This window comes from Gossypium raimondii, chromosome 5 (assembly GCF_025698545.1).
Source record: "Gossypium raimondii isolate GPD5lz chromosome 5, ASM2569854v1, whole genome shotgun sequence".
Taxonomy (NCBI): domain Eukaryota; kingdom Viridiplantae; phylum Streptophyta; class Magnoliopsida; order Malvales; family Malvaceae; genus Gossypium; species Gossypium raimondii.
The window spans coordinates 48,349,800-48,368,569 of NC_068569.1; the positions used below are offsets into that span (position 1 = coordinate 48,349,800).

The 18,770-nt window shown below is 32.3% G+C and overlaps 1 protein-coding gene across 1 annotated transcript; it reads right to left on the bottom strand.

Annotated features, from left to right (window-relative positions):
* Positions 1-6,463: 6,463 nt before the first annotated feature.
* LOC105766313 (mechanosensitive ion channel protein 6) lies at positions 6,464-10,583 on the bottom strand. The gene is made up of 5 exons (XM_012585722.2): positions 8,395-10,583; positions 8,020-8,143; positions 7,596-7,889; positions 7,321-7,523; positions 6,464-7,138 (listed from the first exon to the last, which is right to left on the bottom strand). Exons 1-5 carry the CDS (start codon positions 10,173-10,175, stop codon positions 6,850-6,852), a joined length of 2,691 nt encoding a protein of 896 aa, XP_012441176.1. The 5' UTR covers positions 10,176-10,583; the 3' UTR covers positions 6,464-6,849.
* Positions 10,584-18,770: the final 8,187 nt, after the last annotated feature.

Below are 18,770 nucleotides of genomic sequence, written 5' to 3' on the forward strand. Positions count from 1 at the left end.
TTGTTAATCAAACAATAGATGGTATTAATCCCAAGTATAGTGACAACAAACGACATTGGAAGAAGGGACAGTACTCTGGCCACTCTCATGACTTTTCTAGAGCAACTTGTGATGATTTTGAATTATAGAATTTTGATTTAGATGGAATTACATGCTAGGAAACAATTAGAAGCAACTCTTGAAGTTATAATAGTCGAGAAGAAATTCATAGAAGGCAAATATTGAAGAAACTGGTTTATTGCAAACCAGAGGATCAGATGACAGATATGTTTTTACTAAATTTTCCATGTTAGTCGATTTAAGTTTCTTAATAATAAACTTGGTGTCTGTAGCACTTGAGTTAGGAGGAGAATGTTAGTGTCTCAAGGCTGCAACTATTTTTTTTTTTTAAATAAGATTAAGTCCTAGGGAGATTTGTTAGCTTGTTAGTAGGAGTAGGAGTTGTTAGCTTGTTAGTACGAGTAGCAATTTGAATTTTTGTTGAAGTTGTTACTTGATACTTGTCTATAAGGGTTGCTTAGTTAATGAATTAAATCATCCCTTTCATTCATATTTTTTTCTTTGCTTCAATTAGTTCTTTGCCAAACCAACAGATTCGTTGAGAGCTGTCAAGACTCTAAACTAACCTCCATTTAACATCCTCAAGATCGAGTGAATTCTTTAAAAGCATACTATAAGAAAACTTAACCGTATAATCACCATTAGGAGACCACCTAGATATGAGAGAATCCAAACCAACCAATAGATTCAGCTTAGGGATTCTGACAATGTGAAAGATAACAATGTCATCAAGAAAACATCATAGATAGTCCCAATTCTAGTCTCCACCCGAAGAAACAACCTCATTTAAGGTTATAAAACTATCAATGAATGAAAGGTATCGACATTAATTAAGAAGAGGACCTAGATCTACAAGCCAATTTTCAGTCCAGAATTTCACAAGCGAACCATCACCAACAGATCAAAGAAGACTTTGATGAAGCAGAGGCCAAACCTTTATAAGCGATCTCCAAATGAACGAACAACTACTACTGGATATGTCCTCTGGGATAATCCTAGAAATGTTATATTTGACACGAAGGACTTTCACCCATAACGTGTTCTTGTTTGGAATGAGATTAAAACCCAACTTGAGTATGAATGATTCATTCTGCTCTTTGAGGCAATTAAGTCCAATCCCTTTGTTAGATAGAAGTTGGCAACAATCCTTCCAATTCACTAAAGATACCTTTTTGTTAGAAATTGTACTCCCCTAAATAAAAGCCCTTGAAATTTTTTCAATATCTGCACAGATACCAAGAGGGATCTTGACAATTTGCATGAAATAGTTGGGAATCAATAACAAAACTCATCGAGCTAGAGTAATCCTTCCTACCATAGAAAGCGATTTCACATTCCAATTATCAGGTTTGCGTCTAACTTTATCAACAACAAAACTGAAAGTATTCTTTGTGACTCTTTTATGGAATAGAGGCAAACCCAAGTAGGTACCCACATCATCCGAAAAATGAAATCCAAGGATATTGCATATACTTGCAGCGTTGGCAGCATCAATATTTTTAGAGAAATAAACAGGAGTTTTCTGGTCATTAACTCTATGTCCTGAATAGAGCTTTCTTGATTCTATGCGCCTGATCAACCTCAGCTTCAGCAAATAGAAATAAGCTGTCCGTAAAGAAAAGGTGTGAAATGGGCGGACCATCCTTACCCAGTACGACAGGTTTCCAAGATTTTTCGGCAACTTCTCTATGAATTAATTGGCCTAATCTCTCTATGCAGAGAATGAAGATGTACGGAGATAAAAGGCATCCTTGCCTAATACCCCTCTTAGGAATAAAGCCAGAAGAAATACTACCATTCCACATAATTTGCATTGAAATTGAAGAAATTCAGCCCATGATGACTTTAACAAAGGCCGAAGCAAAACAAACATCAACGAAAGTGTCTTCAATAAATTCCCAACGAATTCTGTCATAAGCTTTTTCAAAATCCACCTTTATAGCCATCCATGATTTCTTGCCTTTCTTTGTCTACATGAAATGTACAATTTCCTAGGCAATGATAATATTGTTCGTAATCTATCTTCTAGCCACAAAACTCACTTGATTTTGAGCAATAAGGGATGGAAAAATATGTCTGAACTAATTGGCAATGATTTTTGTTACAACCTTATACAAGACGTTGTAAAGACTTATTGGCCGAAAATAGGAGAAAGAAGAAAGATTCCTAATCTTCAGTATGAGAACCAAGAGTGTGCTATTAACAAAAGAGATGGGAATCTTACTCAAAAAACATCACGAACCCAAGAATAAACATCCAATTCGACTGTATCCCACTAACTCTAGTAAAAGAGAGCGTGAAAACCATCAGGGAGAGAAGAGAAAAAATGAACCGCTTCATCATGCAAGCTCTCATTATCATAACACCAGTTATCCCCAATTTTCAAGGCAAATTTTTTATTAGAATTCTACCTTATAAGAGCTTTATTATGGAAAAGCTTTGTATTACGATCCCCAAAATGGACTCCATCCATCCTCGATTTCTGTTTCCAAACTAATTCCTCCTCATCAAGAATCTTTTCATATTCTAAATGTAACTTCGATTCAAGATTCAGAAGGTACCTAGAACATATACAATCTAAAGCAGCTTGAACTTTACCAATACGATAGGCAATCGTCCGTTTCCTTCTAATAATGTGGCCGAAAACATCAAAATTCCACTTTTTAAGGCTTGTAGTAAGAGAAGTGATATTACTGGCAATATTAGTATCATGTCTCCAAATATCACAGACGAATTTGTTAAAATCCAGATGAGAAACCCAAGATGCTAGAAACTGAAAAGCTCTCGGTTAAACATTTTGACTGGGGACACAAAAAGAAAGTAAATAGGTCTGTGATTAGATTTAAGACGAGCACCAGAATAAAGTTGACACCATTCACTATTACCAATTGCTCAGTCTAATCTTTTAAAGATATCCCCTGTTTTCCACGTGAACTGTAGACCTCTAAACTCAAGATCCATCAACCCATTACTAAGGAAAAAGTTCTGAAATAACTTGCACCCAAAAAATATAGGACGATCACCCCTCTTTTCATCCGGAGACAACATTGAACTGAAATCCCCCAACAAAACCCACGGCTCGAAAATGGAATGAGCAATATGATCCAAACGGTCCCATAAAGTCTTACGTTTTTGTTTGTTCGGATAACCATAAACAAAGGTCACTAAAATACTTCTGGATCCCCCTATTTCCCCAGTTGACAAAGAATAAACTGTGAATCATTAAGAATAATTTGGATCTGAATAGTATTTCTCCAACAAATACATAAACCCCCAGCATAGCCTTTAGCTTCAATTCTGTGAGAATAATCCAAGCCAACTTTAGAAATGTTCTATTTGCCTTCGAACCACTGACTCGAGTTTCAAGAAATACCGCAACATCAACATTAAATTCAGCAAAGTAATCTCTAACCACCCTAACAAACTTAGGTGATGCACATCCTTGACAGTTCTATACAAAAATACTTGGTAACATCTAACAAATCATAAAGAGAAAGACAACATCAACAGACCCATCTTAAACATCTAAGGTAGTGGTTTAATTAGAACCTAGAGTTACCCCCTAGAAGTTATTTTCCTCCGCAATCAAGCCTTCTAAATTGATCCTGTCAACGAATTTTGTCATAGCTTCAGCAACAGAATCATGACTGAATGCTTCACCTTGAATTTGTTGCCTTTACCCCGAAGATTGTAAGACCCGTTTTTAAAACGTTTAAGGTTTCCAATTTTTAAAGAAGATAAGGATACAGCCGAATTCATATCAACAGAATGAGAATTGGGATCCCGATTTCCTACAAACTTAATGACTGAATGAAATTTCGGAATCAAGGTTGTCACAACAGATTTTTCTACTAAAATACGTAAAGTGCCTTGGGTTAACAAATTTAATTCCCTACTGGAATTATCATGCGAAATAAGAATGGGGGTTTCTTTAGAATTAACTTCACCCTCTATGCACAAATAAGGAGTTGGGTTTGATTCGAAAAAAATGAAAGTGTTAGCCCGTTGGAAATTTTTGGAACCACTAAGCCTAGAACCCATCCTAAAAGGCCCAAAACCCCTTGTCTTTAGTCCAGCAGAAACCTTGGCACTTTGCTTGGAAGACCCATTAACCATTTTGGAGGAACCAGCAGCGTTTGGGTCTACCAGGCCCAACGCCTGATCCAACCCCTGACTGACAGTGGAACCCTAAAATCCCAAATTTGTTCATCGTTGTCCTTGGGAGTTGACCCTTCCTTTCAACTTTGCTAAATCAAGGGGATTGATTCCCCGTTGTTAATGGCTCAGTTCCCATCCCTCAAATCATGGATAATGCTAAAGCGAGATCCCATCGATCCCGTTACTTTCCTTTCTTCTCGTCCGATTGCTGATTTCCGGCTAAGTATACTATTCCGTCGATTAACCACCATCCATGGCCCAAATATATCCAAATCTTTCCTGTTCTCATCTGAGATCAGATTTTCTTGGTTCATTTCCCCTAACGCTGTAACACAGTTGGGAACAGAGGAGCAAGAATCTTTAAAGAGACTCATATTTAACGTGTTGAATACAGCCATCACATTTGATTTTAGAAACCAACGGATTGTTAAGGTCAAGAAAAATCGCCATACGAACAAAACGGCCCCTTTGCGCATTACCGGTGTTAACATCCAGTTTTATGACTTTCCCAATCGTGTCCCTGATGCTCTTTAAAATACTCTGCCAATACAAAAAAACCAGGAATTCCCAAAAGTCAAATCCAAGCAACCACGTTGGACGGGAATGGCTAGGAAGTGGAGAAGGATTTCGTCTATGGTTTAACCACTAAATGCTGTCCAAAAATAATCCAAGGTCCTTCCATGAAATAATCATTTTCCAAGTCCATAAATTTAACAGGGGTCGTTGGATTCCAGAGGTGATAGATTTTATTCGACAGTGTTTGGAAACCTATTTCCTTCCTAAAAGTTTAACCACAGCCGCACGAGACATACCTTGATATAAGATTTGATGAACCCTATCAGAGAAATGAATAGAGGGTAAACGATCCTTTGTTCTAGTAGTAACATCTCTATCAAGAAGCTGTAAGTCATCATTATCCTGTTCGATCGTACTCTATCCCGTACCCTCGAAGCACCAAGCAACATGTCTTGGAAAGATACTCGTGAGTTAGCAGGCTTTTCAATACCATTAGAAATCCCAATTACATCCACAGCCATAAGATGATCTTCCTCCCCCACATCATTTTTACGCATATGAACTTTTTTAGTGGCCTTGTCCAAAGAATTGAACGAAGAAGAAGAATGATGTTGAATAACTTCTGGTCGGAACATTTTCTCACGCTTTTGGATACTCATTTTAAATACATGATCTAAAACTAAACAATAAAAAAAAAAACTTACAAGTAGATGTGTTTGATAAACTAAATATATTTAAGTATTGTATTTGTAGTGATAAATTTTATAAGTGCAAAATGTTTGGTAAATTAGTAAATATAAGTATTAAATATAGTTATATTGTTTGATAAAATAAATATTTGCTTTTAAAAGATTATTTATTTTTAATTTTAATATTATTAATATAATATTTTATATTATTTTGGATAGTTTTGGATAAAGGTAAATATAGCAATTTGAATATCTCAATTTTTTAAAAGATCATTTATTTCAATTTTTAACAAAATAAAATCAACTTAATATTTTTACCTTAAGCGATAAGTAGCTATTTACCTACTTATCGTATTCAACATTTTTTTAGTTGAAAATTTTATATTAAATAAAAAATTAAAATGATTATGCAATATATTTAGAGTTTGTTTGGGTGAGGAATTTGAAAGAGGATTTATTTTTATTTTTGGTAGAAAAAAACTATATATTTTAAATTTATTTTATTAAAACTGTTTATAAAATTTTACAAATGTAATTGTATCCATGCTTTTATAGTATTTGTTTTAAATATAATTATTCATATTTTTATTTATTTTTAATTTATAAAATTTAAATAACTTCATTTTTCTAAATCAAATATTCATCCAAGCAAAGCAATTACAAGTCCTAGCATTTTGAATTGATAAATTCTAATTTTAAAAATCTCAGAAGTTTTGAAATTCTTCGTCTAAACACTCTTAAAATATTAAATGTTGAAAATTTTTCATTTTAATAAAATAAAATTTTATATAATTTATCAAATACACCCTAAATCAACATGCAAATGGATTTGGGATTGAACATTTTAAATAAATTAACTTATTTTTTAACTTTTTATATAATTGGTCAGTTCAGAATAATAAATCAATTCATGAGTTAACATGTAGAATAAAAATTTAAATATATAATTTAAAAACAATAATCAAACTAAAATAATTTTTAGAATTTGATGCCTTAGAAATCAGAATAATACAAATTGAGATACAACACAAAGACGACACAAAACAAAAATAATAATAATAATATAAATATGATAAGATACATATAAATTAAATTATTAATATATAATAATGTATAAACGAAGATAAGCACATAATGTTCTTTTTTCTTCCTTTCTTCTCTCCCAGACTCCCAATCATAAGAAAAAATAAAACCAATATATCTTTATATATATAGACATGCAACAAGACTAAACCGGGTTCAACAACAGCAATTTAAGTCAGAAAAGAAAACATGAGCATTAAGACTCATCCAGCAAATCAGACTTTGTTCAATCTTCCAAAAGGATCCAAATTATCTATATATAACTAATTTGGCATCTAATCATCTAATTGAAAACATCCTCTCCCTGTAGCCTAAACCATATCCAATACCAAAAAGACTTTGTTCAGCTGGCAGGTCCACTCCAATTCGGAGGAAGTCGGTCCGATGTTGCGGGGGGCATGCTACAGACGTTGATGTTGATGGGGTACAGACGGTATTTAATATCCAAATCGTTGAAAATCTTAACTAGCTCTTCGATCAAGAGAGCCCTTCTTATATACCTCTCTCCCATGTCTTGGTGGTTCATTCTATGTGTCACCCATATTGCTATCCTTACTCGATTCAACTCTTCAAGCTCCTTGAATATAATCATCGTATCTTGATACCAGTGGTCACTCTTGTGCTCAATGTAGCTGCAGTAAGAAACGATCAAATCGAATCAGACATGTATAATGCATTTCCCTAGTGCTAATGCTCGCCGCAAAGGACAATATACTCGACTAGACAATATGCTCATACAATGTACTATTGCGGTGACCGTGCAACAGCAAAATGCAATATGTTTTAACTACAAAGACTTCTTTTTTCTACTCACCTCATTATCCTCTGCTTCATGAGACCGATCTTTTCAGCAGGAGTTTTCACATGGATACAGAATTCAACTATCTCTAACATGTCAGGGCTACGGTAATAGTTATGTATGGCCTTAGTAGCCAGGACGCTGTTGGGGATTATGATCTTCTGGTTATCATATCTTAGGAAAACAGTAGTCAAGATGTTCATTTCCTCCACGATCATCTGACAATTTGAATGAACATTAAGATAAAAGAGAAGAAACAGAAACAAGGGTTCATGTGGTTGTTAAAGTACCTGAATTCCATCGATATCACACCGGTCACCCACATCAAACGGGTGCATAACGAACAAGAATATAATAGCTTCGAATATCGTCTTGCAGGTGTTTCCAAATATGAATGCAACTAGAAGCAGTTGAGAGCTAATGAAAACAAGGACTTTGCTGGAGGCGATTTCGAGTATGAGGAGCCATATAACCAGTATGATGATGCCGACCAAAACGTTTACCATCCGATGAAGCTTGTTTACAGCTGTTTTGGTATCATTCAGTGTCAAGGCAAGTGCCCTTCGTTCTCTAAATGCGTTGACCTAAAAGATTGAAATACATCAGCTTTACAAAGTAAATCTTAAGCTTCTACCTGCAACTTCTATGAAGTTCTACTTTCTATTATGTTAGAAGTAAAATCATACTGCAAAGCATGGTTTCTCCAATTCTTACCACCCAATTCTTGAGGGCTTTCTTGCTAATTCTCTTGCTTTCAGATGCTTCTTCAAAGAGGCTCATAGTCTTCAAGGCCTCATCTTCTTGCAGAAAACGTTCAATGTCCTCCAAGTAGATGAATCTAAGATCATTATTAGCGGTAAGACAATAAGAAAGCCTCATTGGTTCATGTGCTCATAAGAACACAAGCCAAACAATTAATAACATGAAAACCTGCAACTCATCGGTCAAATTTAGTGATTGTAACATGTTTTACGATCAAACCATAAGCTTTCATGGCTAAACTAGCAGCCCTTGAAAGTTCAATGATAAACACCACACTCCACATATATGCATAATATATTGCATGGTAAATAAGATTCATGGACTTACCTGGATCCCGGCTTAGCAACATTCTCGAAGATTTTCCTTGCTGCAGCTTTTGCCTCGTATTCGTTTCTAATTTGATTCGCAGACTCGTCTTCGAAAGCTGAATCATGGATCTGCTCATCTAAAGTGGAAAGAGCTCCATGGCGGATTATGTGCACTAACCTTTTCATGTTCCAAGCAGAGACATTTTTAGTATTCAGTTTGTGCAAGTGATCAATTGTAATCCCCTTATCATCCTTCTCTCCCTTTCCTGCTGAAAAGGCAGGGGAAAGCAGAGGGCTTTTTCCTCGAGGAGTTTTCTGGATTCGTCCACTCCCTGTCTGTTTCCCGGAATAGGGTGATGAAACAGTGGATGTTTTGAGACCAGGGGGAATGGTAGCACCAGCTTTCTGTAAGTTCATAACTTCATTCGCAATCTTCTCTTCTTCCTCCTCCGCCCTTTGAATCTCGATCAAAGGAGGACCCGAAAGTGTCTCGATCACATACTGATTGAACAAGGAATCCTGGATTCGATCAAAAAAAGTGCTCACATGGAAAGATGATGCTAATACCTTGACCAAAAGGGTCTTCACCAGCCACAACAATACACCAACCAATAGACAAACCAAAATTTTAGTCACATATCCAAGGAATTTACTCTTTGTTTCCTTTTGAACTTTCTTATCAAACAAGTAATGCCAAGCAATCAAAACCAACCCTAACCACAAGCAATTTCTAACCGGTTTCCTCACTCCATAAACAAAATACAATACCCTTTTCCTCAAAAGAAAATTCCTCTCTATAAAAAACACAATTATCCTTATAATCCACCCTGAAACCAACCTACCACATATCAAAACCAATACCAAAACTTCCCATTTCCACAACATAAGGCTCCATAAACTTTTCTTCCTTAAATAAGGAATTGTAAGACTACAAACTAAACCAGCAATTATCAAAATCAAACTTAACCATTCAAGCAAAACCAAAACACTTAACTTATTTTTCTTGTACTCATCAGGCAAATCTTCTTCAAGCAATGGATCATCCTCTTCTTCCTCCATGCTTTTCCCTAGAACCCCAGATCTCATTATCTGTCTTGACTTCCCTGCTCCAGATTTGGCTGACTTTGGCTCCCCTTTTTCCGGTGTGGGAGGATCCATCAACCTGGACTTTGTTTTGGTTATTAACAAGCTTGATTTCCTTTGAAAAGAACGACCTTCACTTCTTTTAGAAGAAGAGTTTGAGCTACACTTTACAACCCCATCACTCTCTTCTTTTCTTGGAGATGGTGAGCCTTTACTTGGTCTTCTTCTTACAGGGTTGTTTTCAAAAGACACCCTGGGAAAAGCAGCCGCCGAAGGCGACGGTGCCGTTGATGGTGATTCGGCAACTGTAGGCAGAATACCGCCGTGATGAGGTGGTTCTTGTTGAAGTTCTTCCATTTCCAAATCCATATCCAATGAGAACTCACCTGAAGCTTTTTGTTTATGCAAAAACTGACCGATTAACTTCGATGGTGGATCTTCGGTGGCTGCCTGTTTGCTTGGCATGAAATCAAAGCCTTCACTTTCCCTATTACTATTATTACCACTACTGCCAGCACCATTCATATTCACATTCGCTTCATTCCAGTTCCCTTCGATTTTCTCATTGTCGTTCCAAAAATCATAGCTAGACTCTCTCCAAATCTTACCTCCATCGGCGGCGGTGACTGCTCCGCCGGAAACAGGAGTACCACCGTCATTGCTTCTGTCATCAATCTTCAAGATGATTTCTTTCCGGTCGCCCGAATTAACGGTCATGGTTTTGCTGATCTTAAGCCAGACAAACAATCATGTAATGTGAAGAAAAAAAAAAGGAAAATAGAAAAAGTGGGGTTGGAAAGATTTAATGATTCAGACAGTTTGAGTTTTAAAAAATGCGAACTTTTGTGTTGGGGTGGTGAAAAGAAGAGTACAAGGTGCTGTTTGATTCCTGAGAAAGTGCAAGAAAATCTAATCTTTCTCCCCTTTCGTTTTCCTTGTCGATGACGCGTGTCGTTAATCAGAGGGTGAAGGAGTGGAAAAGATGGAAGATTTTTTTTTTTAAATACCATGAACACAGAGAAAGAAGAAACACAACATGTGGTTGCACACAGCACGAAAACATAAATATATATATATATATGGAAAGTTAAGTTTAGAAAAGGAATATGCAAGAATTGTATTCAAATTTAGTGAAGAAAAAATGGCCATTAAATAATCCATGCTTATATACAACAACGCTCTCCTTGAAGGTTAAATAACAAGGAGCCAGCATTTATTAGAATTTGTTAACAGAGTGAGTATCAAATGGACATATTGTATGATTAGAAAGTGTATTTTCAATAATTATAATGATTTTGATAAGGACTGCGTAAGATTATTTTTTAAAGATATATAATGATGTTTTTTAATAAAACAACATAAATGTCGCCGTGTGGAGTTTGATTTTTTTAGCGAAATTAAATTATATATTTTTACAATAATAAAATATAATTTTATCATTTTAATAGTCTATATCTTCATAATTTTAAATGGTTAAATCAATTTTTTATCATTTTGGGAGGTAAAGTACAATTTTACTATTACTAAATTAAAATTTTATAAATTATAAAGAGCTTAAATTAAAATTTTACCATTTGAATATCGATATCATTCCTAATAATTAGGATGTAATCGAATGAATTAACTTACACCTGTAGAAAAATAATAAAGTTTTACATTTTCTCATAATATTTTCTATTATTGATATTTTAATAATTTTAGCAGTTGAATTTATCAATATAATTGTATTTGCCATGCATTTAAAATTTCAAATCAATTAGAATTATATGATAAAAATACTAAATTTGTACCCATATTAATTTTATATCGTTATCAATAGATCTCTCCCAAGTTAAAATAGTGAAAATTTTAGATTTAAACCAAAGTTTATAACCTAAGCTTTGATTACTTTGTTAAAAATCAATGTTTTAGTCCACACTAATTTTCTTACTCGTGCAATACACGGGCCAAATAAATTTTATAAAAATAGTATTTTATAGATTTAAGTTTTAATTGTATTGTAGTTTATTATATTTTAGTCCACTCTAGTATTTAATTTTATTAAAGTTACGTCCAGAAAATCATTAATAGAGGCGAATCTAGGGGATGGCAAGGGCCCCGGCCCCCTAAAATAGAAAATTATTGTTTAGGTTCTTTAAAATTTTTTAAAATTTTAAATTAGTAAAGATAAAATTGTAATTTAACCCCTCTAAAATTATAAAAATTTGATTTAATACTTTAAAATTATAAAAATATAGACTATAAAAATTAAAATTTCATTCAACCCTAAAAATAGTTCTGCCTTCGACCTATTATTAAAGTTAAAGATCATTGCAGATTCAGTTTAAAAGTATATAGTAATTTTATTAAAATTAAAAGGAAGATTTATAAGTATAGTAATAATAATTGAAGATTGCATTTAACAATAAAGTTTATTTTTTGTATTAAATATTATTCACATTAAAAGAAAGGTTGGTTTAATTTATTAATCAAAATAAAAACTTAAAAGAACCATTTTAAAAGAGGACCTATTGGTATTTAATGCTTCTTTATAAATAAAGAGGATTATAATTGTAAATTTAAAAGGGAAATTTTTTATTGGAAAGCTAAAACATGGAGGGTTTAATGGCCAATTAACCCATTCACGTCTGTAGAAGTCGTTTATTTTCTTTTCTTATAATTTCAATTTACAATTGTTCGTCTGTATTATAAAAATCAATATTTGGCTGTCACTATTTTTTTTAAGAAAAATCTGATTTCTTTTGTTTATTCTAAAATTTGCTTCCAATTTTACAACAGTATTGGTGGATGATATAAAAATAACTTTATTCAACAAAAAAATAACTTTAAAAGTATTATGTTGTAAGCACGAGAGTTTAAGTTTAATTCTAAAACTTGTATTCCTCTGCTAATTATATACCTATAAAAGCTAAGTTTAGTGGGCTTGTAGCTAAACAAATTTATGTTACAATGTTATTAATATTTATTTTAATTAACATTTCTATTAGAAAATAATTTTATTATTTTTAAAATGTTCAAAATTAAATTTAACTCAAAAGTTAGGGATAAAAGGACAAAATTTTAATATTATGTCTTTAAATTTTATAAAATTATTTTTAATAAATTGAGGTAAAAAATATTGTAGTGAGATGTTTACTGGAATAGTAGCTTTAAGTCAAAGTATACTGCTGGCACTTAAATTTTGTAGTTAAAATATTAAAATTAGTTTAACAATTTAGTATATAAAATTGATTTGGTGACCCAACGTAACACGTTGTATCCAACTCAGAATTTAAAAAAGTGAAAGAAACAAAACGGCAAAAATTCTGTCAAAAGCACAAAATAAAAATAAAAAATGGGACCCGCGCGCCACAGAAACCGGCTGGCTGCATGACAGCAGAGTCGCCAATCAGTGTTCGCCGCGTAAACGTATAGCACATGGTTGTCACTCTGATCACGGGGCTAATGTACGGACCAAATTGATGGGACGGTTTATACGCGGCTATATCTCTGTGGTCTTTCAATTCATAACCTGATGCGGCGGGTCGCAAGAAAGTTTAACAAAATAAAAATTTTTGTGTAAAAAGCAATTAATTTTTTTTACAATTAAATTTCTAAAATGCTTTAAAAAGATTCTAAATTTTTTTTAAAAAAGTAATTAAACTCCTGCTTTTTTTTACTAATACTTGAATTATCAAAATACATAAAAAAACTTCAAAACTTTTAGAAAAAAGCAATTAAGTCCCTGCTTTCTTTTTGCACTCAATTGGATACTCAAATTGTCAAAATACATCAAAAAGACCCTTAAAATTTTTCAAAAAAAAGCAATTAAACTCCTATTTTTTTGTACTCAATTGCCAAAATGCATCAAAACGACCCTTTAACAATTGACCATTAAAGTTAATTTTCCCTTTTTTTCAATTAAAGTCATTCCGTGTCGCAACCATTGCGTCACATATGACAAAAATATTATAAAAAAATTAAAATCAATAAAAATTATAAAATTATTAAACTGTAATAAAAATATTTAAAATTTACTAAAATAGAATATATATAAATCGTAAAAAGATATTAGTCAATTTTCATAAAATATAAAATTAAAAAGGGCTTAATTACTTCTTCTTTTTTAAGTTTGAGGGTTTTTTATATATTTTGACAGTTCAAGTACCTAATTGAGTGCAAAAAAAACAAAGACTTATTTTTAAAAAAATTGAGGCCAAAATTTTATTTTAAATTTCATCATTATTCATTAGTAAATTTGGTAACTTCCATCCATTAATATTCATTTTAAAATGTTCATTTTATGTTTTATGAAAATTGTAAAATTAATGTAGTTAAATAATATTGTTAAATTACTAATTTGAGAATCAATAATTCAATAAATTATATTTAAAAATTAGTAAAATTAACTGCTGAATAATTTGTATATAACAAATTAACAAATATTAGTCAATTCAGGTGGTTACCAAAAATTTAATGATGTTCTCGGTTTTCATAATATAAATTAAAGTAAATTTATTAATTTTTTTTAATTTTCATAAAATAAAGGGTTGAAATTCACAAATAAACGTAATAAAAAGAACAAGATTAGAATAAAGGCAAAATGGTCTAAAAAGCTTTTGGTGAAATTAAAAAAAAAAAAAAAGAGTTGAACCTTACGAAAAAAAAAATACCCAATTGAGCTCTAAGTGACAAAAAATCACTTAGGTCATTTTGTTAACAAAAATCACTGTTAATTAAGGGTGAGCAAAACTCGATTCAACTTGAAAAAATTGAAAAAAAAATCTGAATTTTGAGTTAAACGAATCGAGTTAATCGAGTTATTCAAATCAACTCAAATTTCGAGTTCAAATCCAGTTTAATTTTCGAATTCGAATAACTCAAATAATTCAAATAAACCGAATATCAAACTATAATATTTTATATTTTTACCTCAAAATCTCAAACCTTTTTACTTTGCCCCAATACTTTTACACCCTCCCACTTTTCCCAAAAAACTTTTACTCCCCTCCCTTCTCACCCCCATCTACCCTAAACCTATCCCCCCCCCAATTTTTTTTAAATATTTTCCCCTCATCTACTTTCTCCCCAAAATTTTACTCCTCACCCTAAAATTTTTTTATTTTCCCCCAAACTTTTACTTTCATATTTTACCCCAAAATAAAAAATCATCCAAATAAATCTCTAAACTTAAATAGTAATAATTTTATTTATATCTACTATTTATATTATTAAATTATATTTCACATTTTGTAGTATTTATATTATTAAATTGTTTCATCATATTAAATCTTTATAAAATTTTGTTAAAATTGAATTATTGATAATGCCATAAAATATTCATGTTAAAATTTTATGTTGGTATCAATTTCACATTTTATCTTTAAGATAACTTTTATTAAAAATCACATTTTTATATTTAATATTTTTTAATTTCAAAATATATAGCAACAAAATCGAAGATAATTAAAGCAACTAAGCAAGTAAAGAAGTTAACCCGTATATAAAATATTAATAAATAAATTATGAAGAGATGAAAGTTAATAACAAATTTAATTACGGTGAGCAAATTTGATTACTGTGGGTGACAGTGGTTAAAAGAATCCAAAGTCATTTTTTTAATTTAACTCAAACAAATATATTCGATTCGATTCCCATCTCACTCGACTCAATTCGAGAAAATTTCAAATTGAGCTAGGATAATAAAATATGATTCGTCAACTCGATTAACTCAAAAAAATTTTATTCGATTCGATCGAACGCTCACCCTTATTGTTGACTGGTTTTAGGGGCGTAGCTAGGGGGCTAGCAGGGGCCTTGTCCCCCCCCCTAAAATGGAAAATTTTCCATTTAGGCTCTTTAAAATTTTAAATTAGTAAATGCAAAATTGCACTTTGGTCTCCCTAAAAATGATAAAAATTTGATTTAATATTTTAAAAATTATAAAGATATAGGCTATTAAAATAGTGAAATTACATTTTTACTATCGTAAAAATTATAATTTAATTTTGGTCACCCCTAAAAAGATATTTAACTTCGCCCTTGACTAGTTTCATAGTTAACAAATGGTGACGTAGCTAACAAAAGTAATGAGAAGTTGACATGTGGCATGCCACATTGATAAGTATGCTAGTATGGCATGCCAATCAACATACATTTAGAAATTATAAAGAAAATACAAAAAAAAAATACATGCCCAAAATAAATCTTAGCAAATTGATATCCAAGTTTATTTGAATGTAAACATTTTTTTTTTGTCCAGATTCATTGTAGACATATTTCAAAATATTATAAAAATATTAAAATTTTCAAAAATATTGATAATTATAAAATTTATTTAAAATGGTAAAATTATAATAATTTTAATGTTATTAAAAATTCTAAAACATTGTAAAAATAAAATATAAAAAATTTGTTAAAATAATTTATTACAAATGCAATAGAATAACAATATCGTTGATTAATTATGATTAATTCCATCCATCTACGTTACAATTCCTTTTTAGTTAATTATTATTTTGCTTTACTTATGTTAGATAATCCCTTTTTAGTTAAAAAACTATAATAATCATGACCCATTCTCATTTTGTGCGGAACAAATTTACTAATTCCTTGATTCCAATTAGTAAAGAGGGACTTCGAAATAAGAAATAAATTTTAGAAGTTAACTAGAAGCAAAACTTAAAAAGGTATCCTGAGCAATTACAATAATTAGGTTCAATGATATTCCTGGTACAATAGATGCTATCACACATACAATCATAATTAATTTGATGGAATTATTTGATCTTAAAAGGAATCTTCTATAATTTCGCACATATGGGGTATTTATTGGTTTCAACATCAACCTTTCCTTATTCATCTATTAGGTATTGGTGGTTTAAGACTAGCATGGATGAGGTTGGGTGAGAGTTACATGGGAGCATATTCTTTAGCCAAAAGGGACCAGTGGCCTTGGGTTTAGAGACATTGAACTTTTTTAGCAGTTCTTTGTTAGGGAAGCTAGTTTGGAAGCCTATTCATCATAAGGACACCCTCTATTTTAAAGTTCTCTCAACAAAAAAATTGACATCAGGTAATATCTTTTCATGCTTTGTCCTTAGGTTTCCATTGGTTGATTGGAAATAATCACAAATTTTGGGTTTTGGATGGATACTGGGGTTTAAAGATCTTGACAACAAATAGCTTGATTATAATAGCTGTCTTTTTCATAATGCTATCGAATAGATTATTGAGAGGAAATAGTGTCTGTTGGGATGAAGGTGTCATTAGTGGTTGTTTTTCCGATTATGATGCTAATTGAATCTTGACCATTTGACTAGTGGAAATAATGATTTGGATAATTTGATTTGGAGTCATGCCCCTACTAGGGTTTATAACACTAGAACAAGCTATAATAGGTTATTACTATGAGATCTAGGTTGTGAGCCTTATAGGGTCTTTTGGAAATATTTGTGGAAAATGAGGACACTGCCCAAAATAAAGATGTTTGAATAGCATTAGGGTCGTGAAAATTTTCCCACAGCTGTGAAATGTACCCATTTCTCCCATAACATGACCTTTGGTATCATCAATGTGATGATTTGAGAAAGGATGTTATTCATGCTTTGAGAGATTACCAATCAGATATATTTCATAAACAAATATAGAAACAAATGCATAATAGATACAGATTCAGATCTTACCCCCATTCACTACACACCATCTCCAGTCGTCCCTACAAACCAATTAGGGTATTAAATACCCATCCAGTCCCACACGTCGCTAAGTGATCGTGTGTCACTAGTCAGAAATTTTGTAGTCTAGCTGCAAAAACAATATGCAATAACCCGTCAGAAACATATATGCCTAGCTTAGCCACCAAATAAGATAGATAAATTAAACTTTCAATGCTTCCTCCATTATCATAATCCCACCCCAATGCATATGCAAAATTAAACAGATATTAAATATGTGTATGACATACATGCTATGCACATCAGATTCAGATTATATTAGCATAAAACACATTATGCTATTACATATAACGTACATCTCATGCATTCATAAGTTATATTTAACAGAAACAAAGCATAAAAAATCATGGTTCATATACATATTTATACCATATAGACCTTATGGAAGGGCTAAATTCGATTTATACGACAAATACTGTCATAGGGTAAATTTTCAAAAATTAGGTCCATACGCCCGTGTGGTCCACACGGCCAAACACACGGTCTCACACACACCTGTGTGGCCCAAACGACCTAATTGACCACACGGTCTGGCACATTGATATGTGTTGTCGAATTGAATTCTACCATGTGAGCGACACAGACTAAGTAATAACAAAAAATATTTTCATTTGCGCTCAGAAGGATTCGAACACAAAACCAAAAGGTAAACTGAAGCCTTACCACTAAACCACTAAGCTCATCCTTGTCACAAGTTGAATAAAAGTTAAATTTAAGCCAAATGTTCAAAGGTAAGGATTGAGTCAAAATTAAAAAAAATTCCAAAAGAAGGATTCAAACCCAAAAATTCTTAAACCCAAAAATTCTTACACACACTCATTTCACTTAACTACTGAACCAGATTACTTAAATTGACAATTTATAATAATTCAAAAACTTAAAAAAAATATTAGGGTGTTACAACTCTACCCTTAAAAGAAATTTTGGCCTCGAAATTTACCTGATTCAAACAGATGTGGGTATTGTTGTCGAATCGAATCCTCAAGTTCCCATGTGGCTTCCTATATACCATGATTTCTCCACAGAACCTTAACTAATGGAATGGTCTTCCTCCTCAAGACATTAACATCTCGATCTAGAATCTAAACCATCTTCTCCTTAAAAGTCAAATTCAGTCTTACCGCAATCTCCTCAACAGATACAATATGAGAAGAGTTAAACTGATACTGCCTCAACATAGAGACATGTAACACATCATGAATACGATCTAACTTCGGAGGTAACTCTAATTAATAGGCAACCGACCCAACAAGTTTCAAAATTCGATAAGGCCTAATGAACCTAAGGCTAAACTTTCCCTTACGTCCAAACCAAAAGACCTTCTTCTATGGAGATACCTTAAGGAAAACTTGATCTCTCACAAAAAACTCGATATCTCTCATTTTCAGATCCGCATAAGACTTCTGTCTATCAGAAATTGCCTTAAGATGATCCCGAATCAGTCGAACCTCATCCTCAGTCTAAGAAACCAAATCAAGACCTATAATTCACCTTTCACCTAACTCAATCCAACACAAAGGGGTGCGACACTTACGACCATAAAGAGCCTCGTAAGGTGTCATCTGAATACTGGACTAGAAGCTATTATTATATGTAA

Bases quoted from the DNA above. Each gene is read 5' to 3' on its own strand.
- LOC105766313 (XM_012585722.2), bottom strand. From the start codon at position 10,175: ATGACCGTTAATTCGGGCGACCGGAAAGAAATCATCTTGAAGATTGAT. The intron at 7,524-7,595 runs GTACTTTAACAA...TCAAATTGTCAG, and splicing joins GTGATATCGATGGAATTCAG to ATGATCGTGGAGGAAATGAA. The intron at 7,139-7,320 runs GTGAGTAGAAAA...TTCTTACTGCAG, and splicing joins ATGAAGCAGAGGATAATGAG to CTACATTGAGCACAAGAGTG.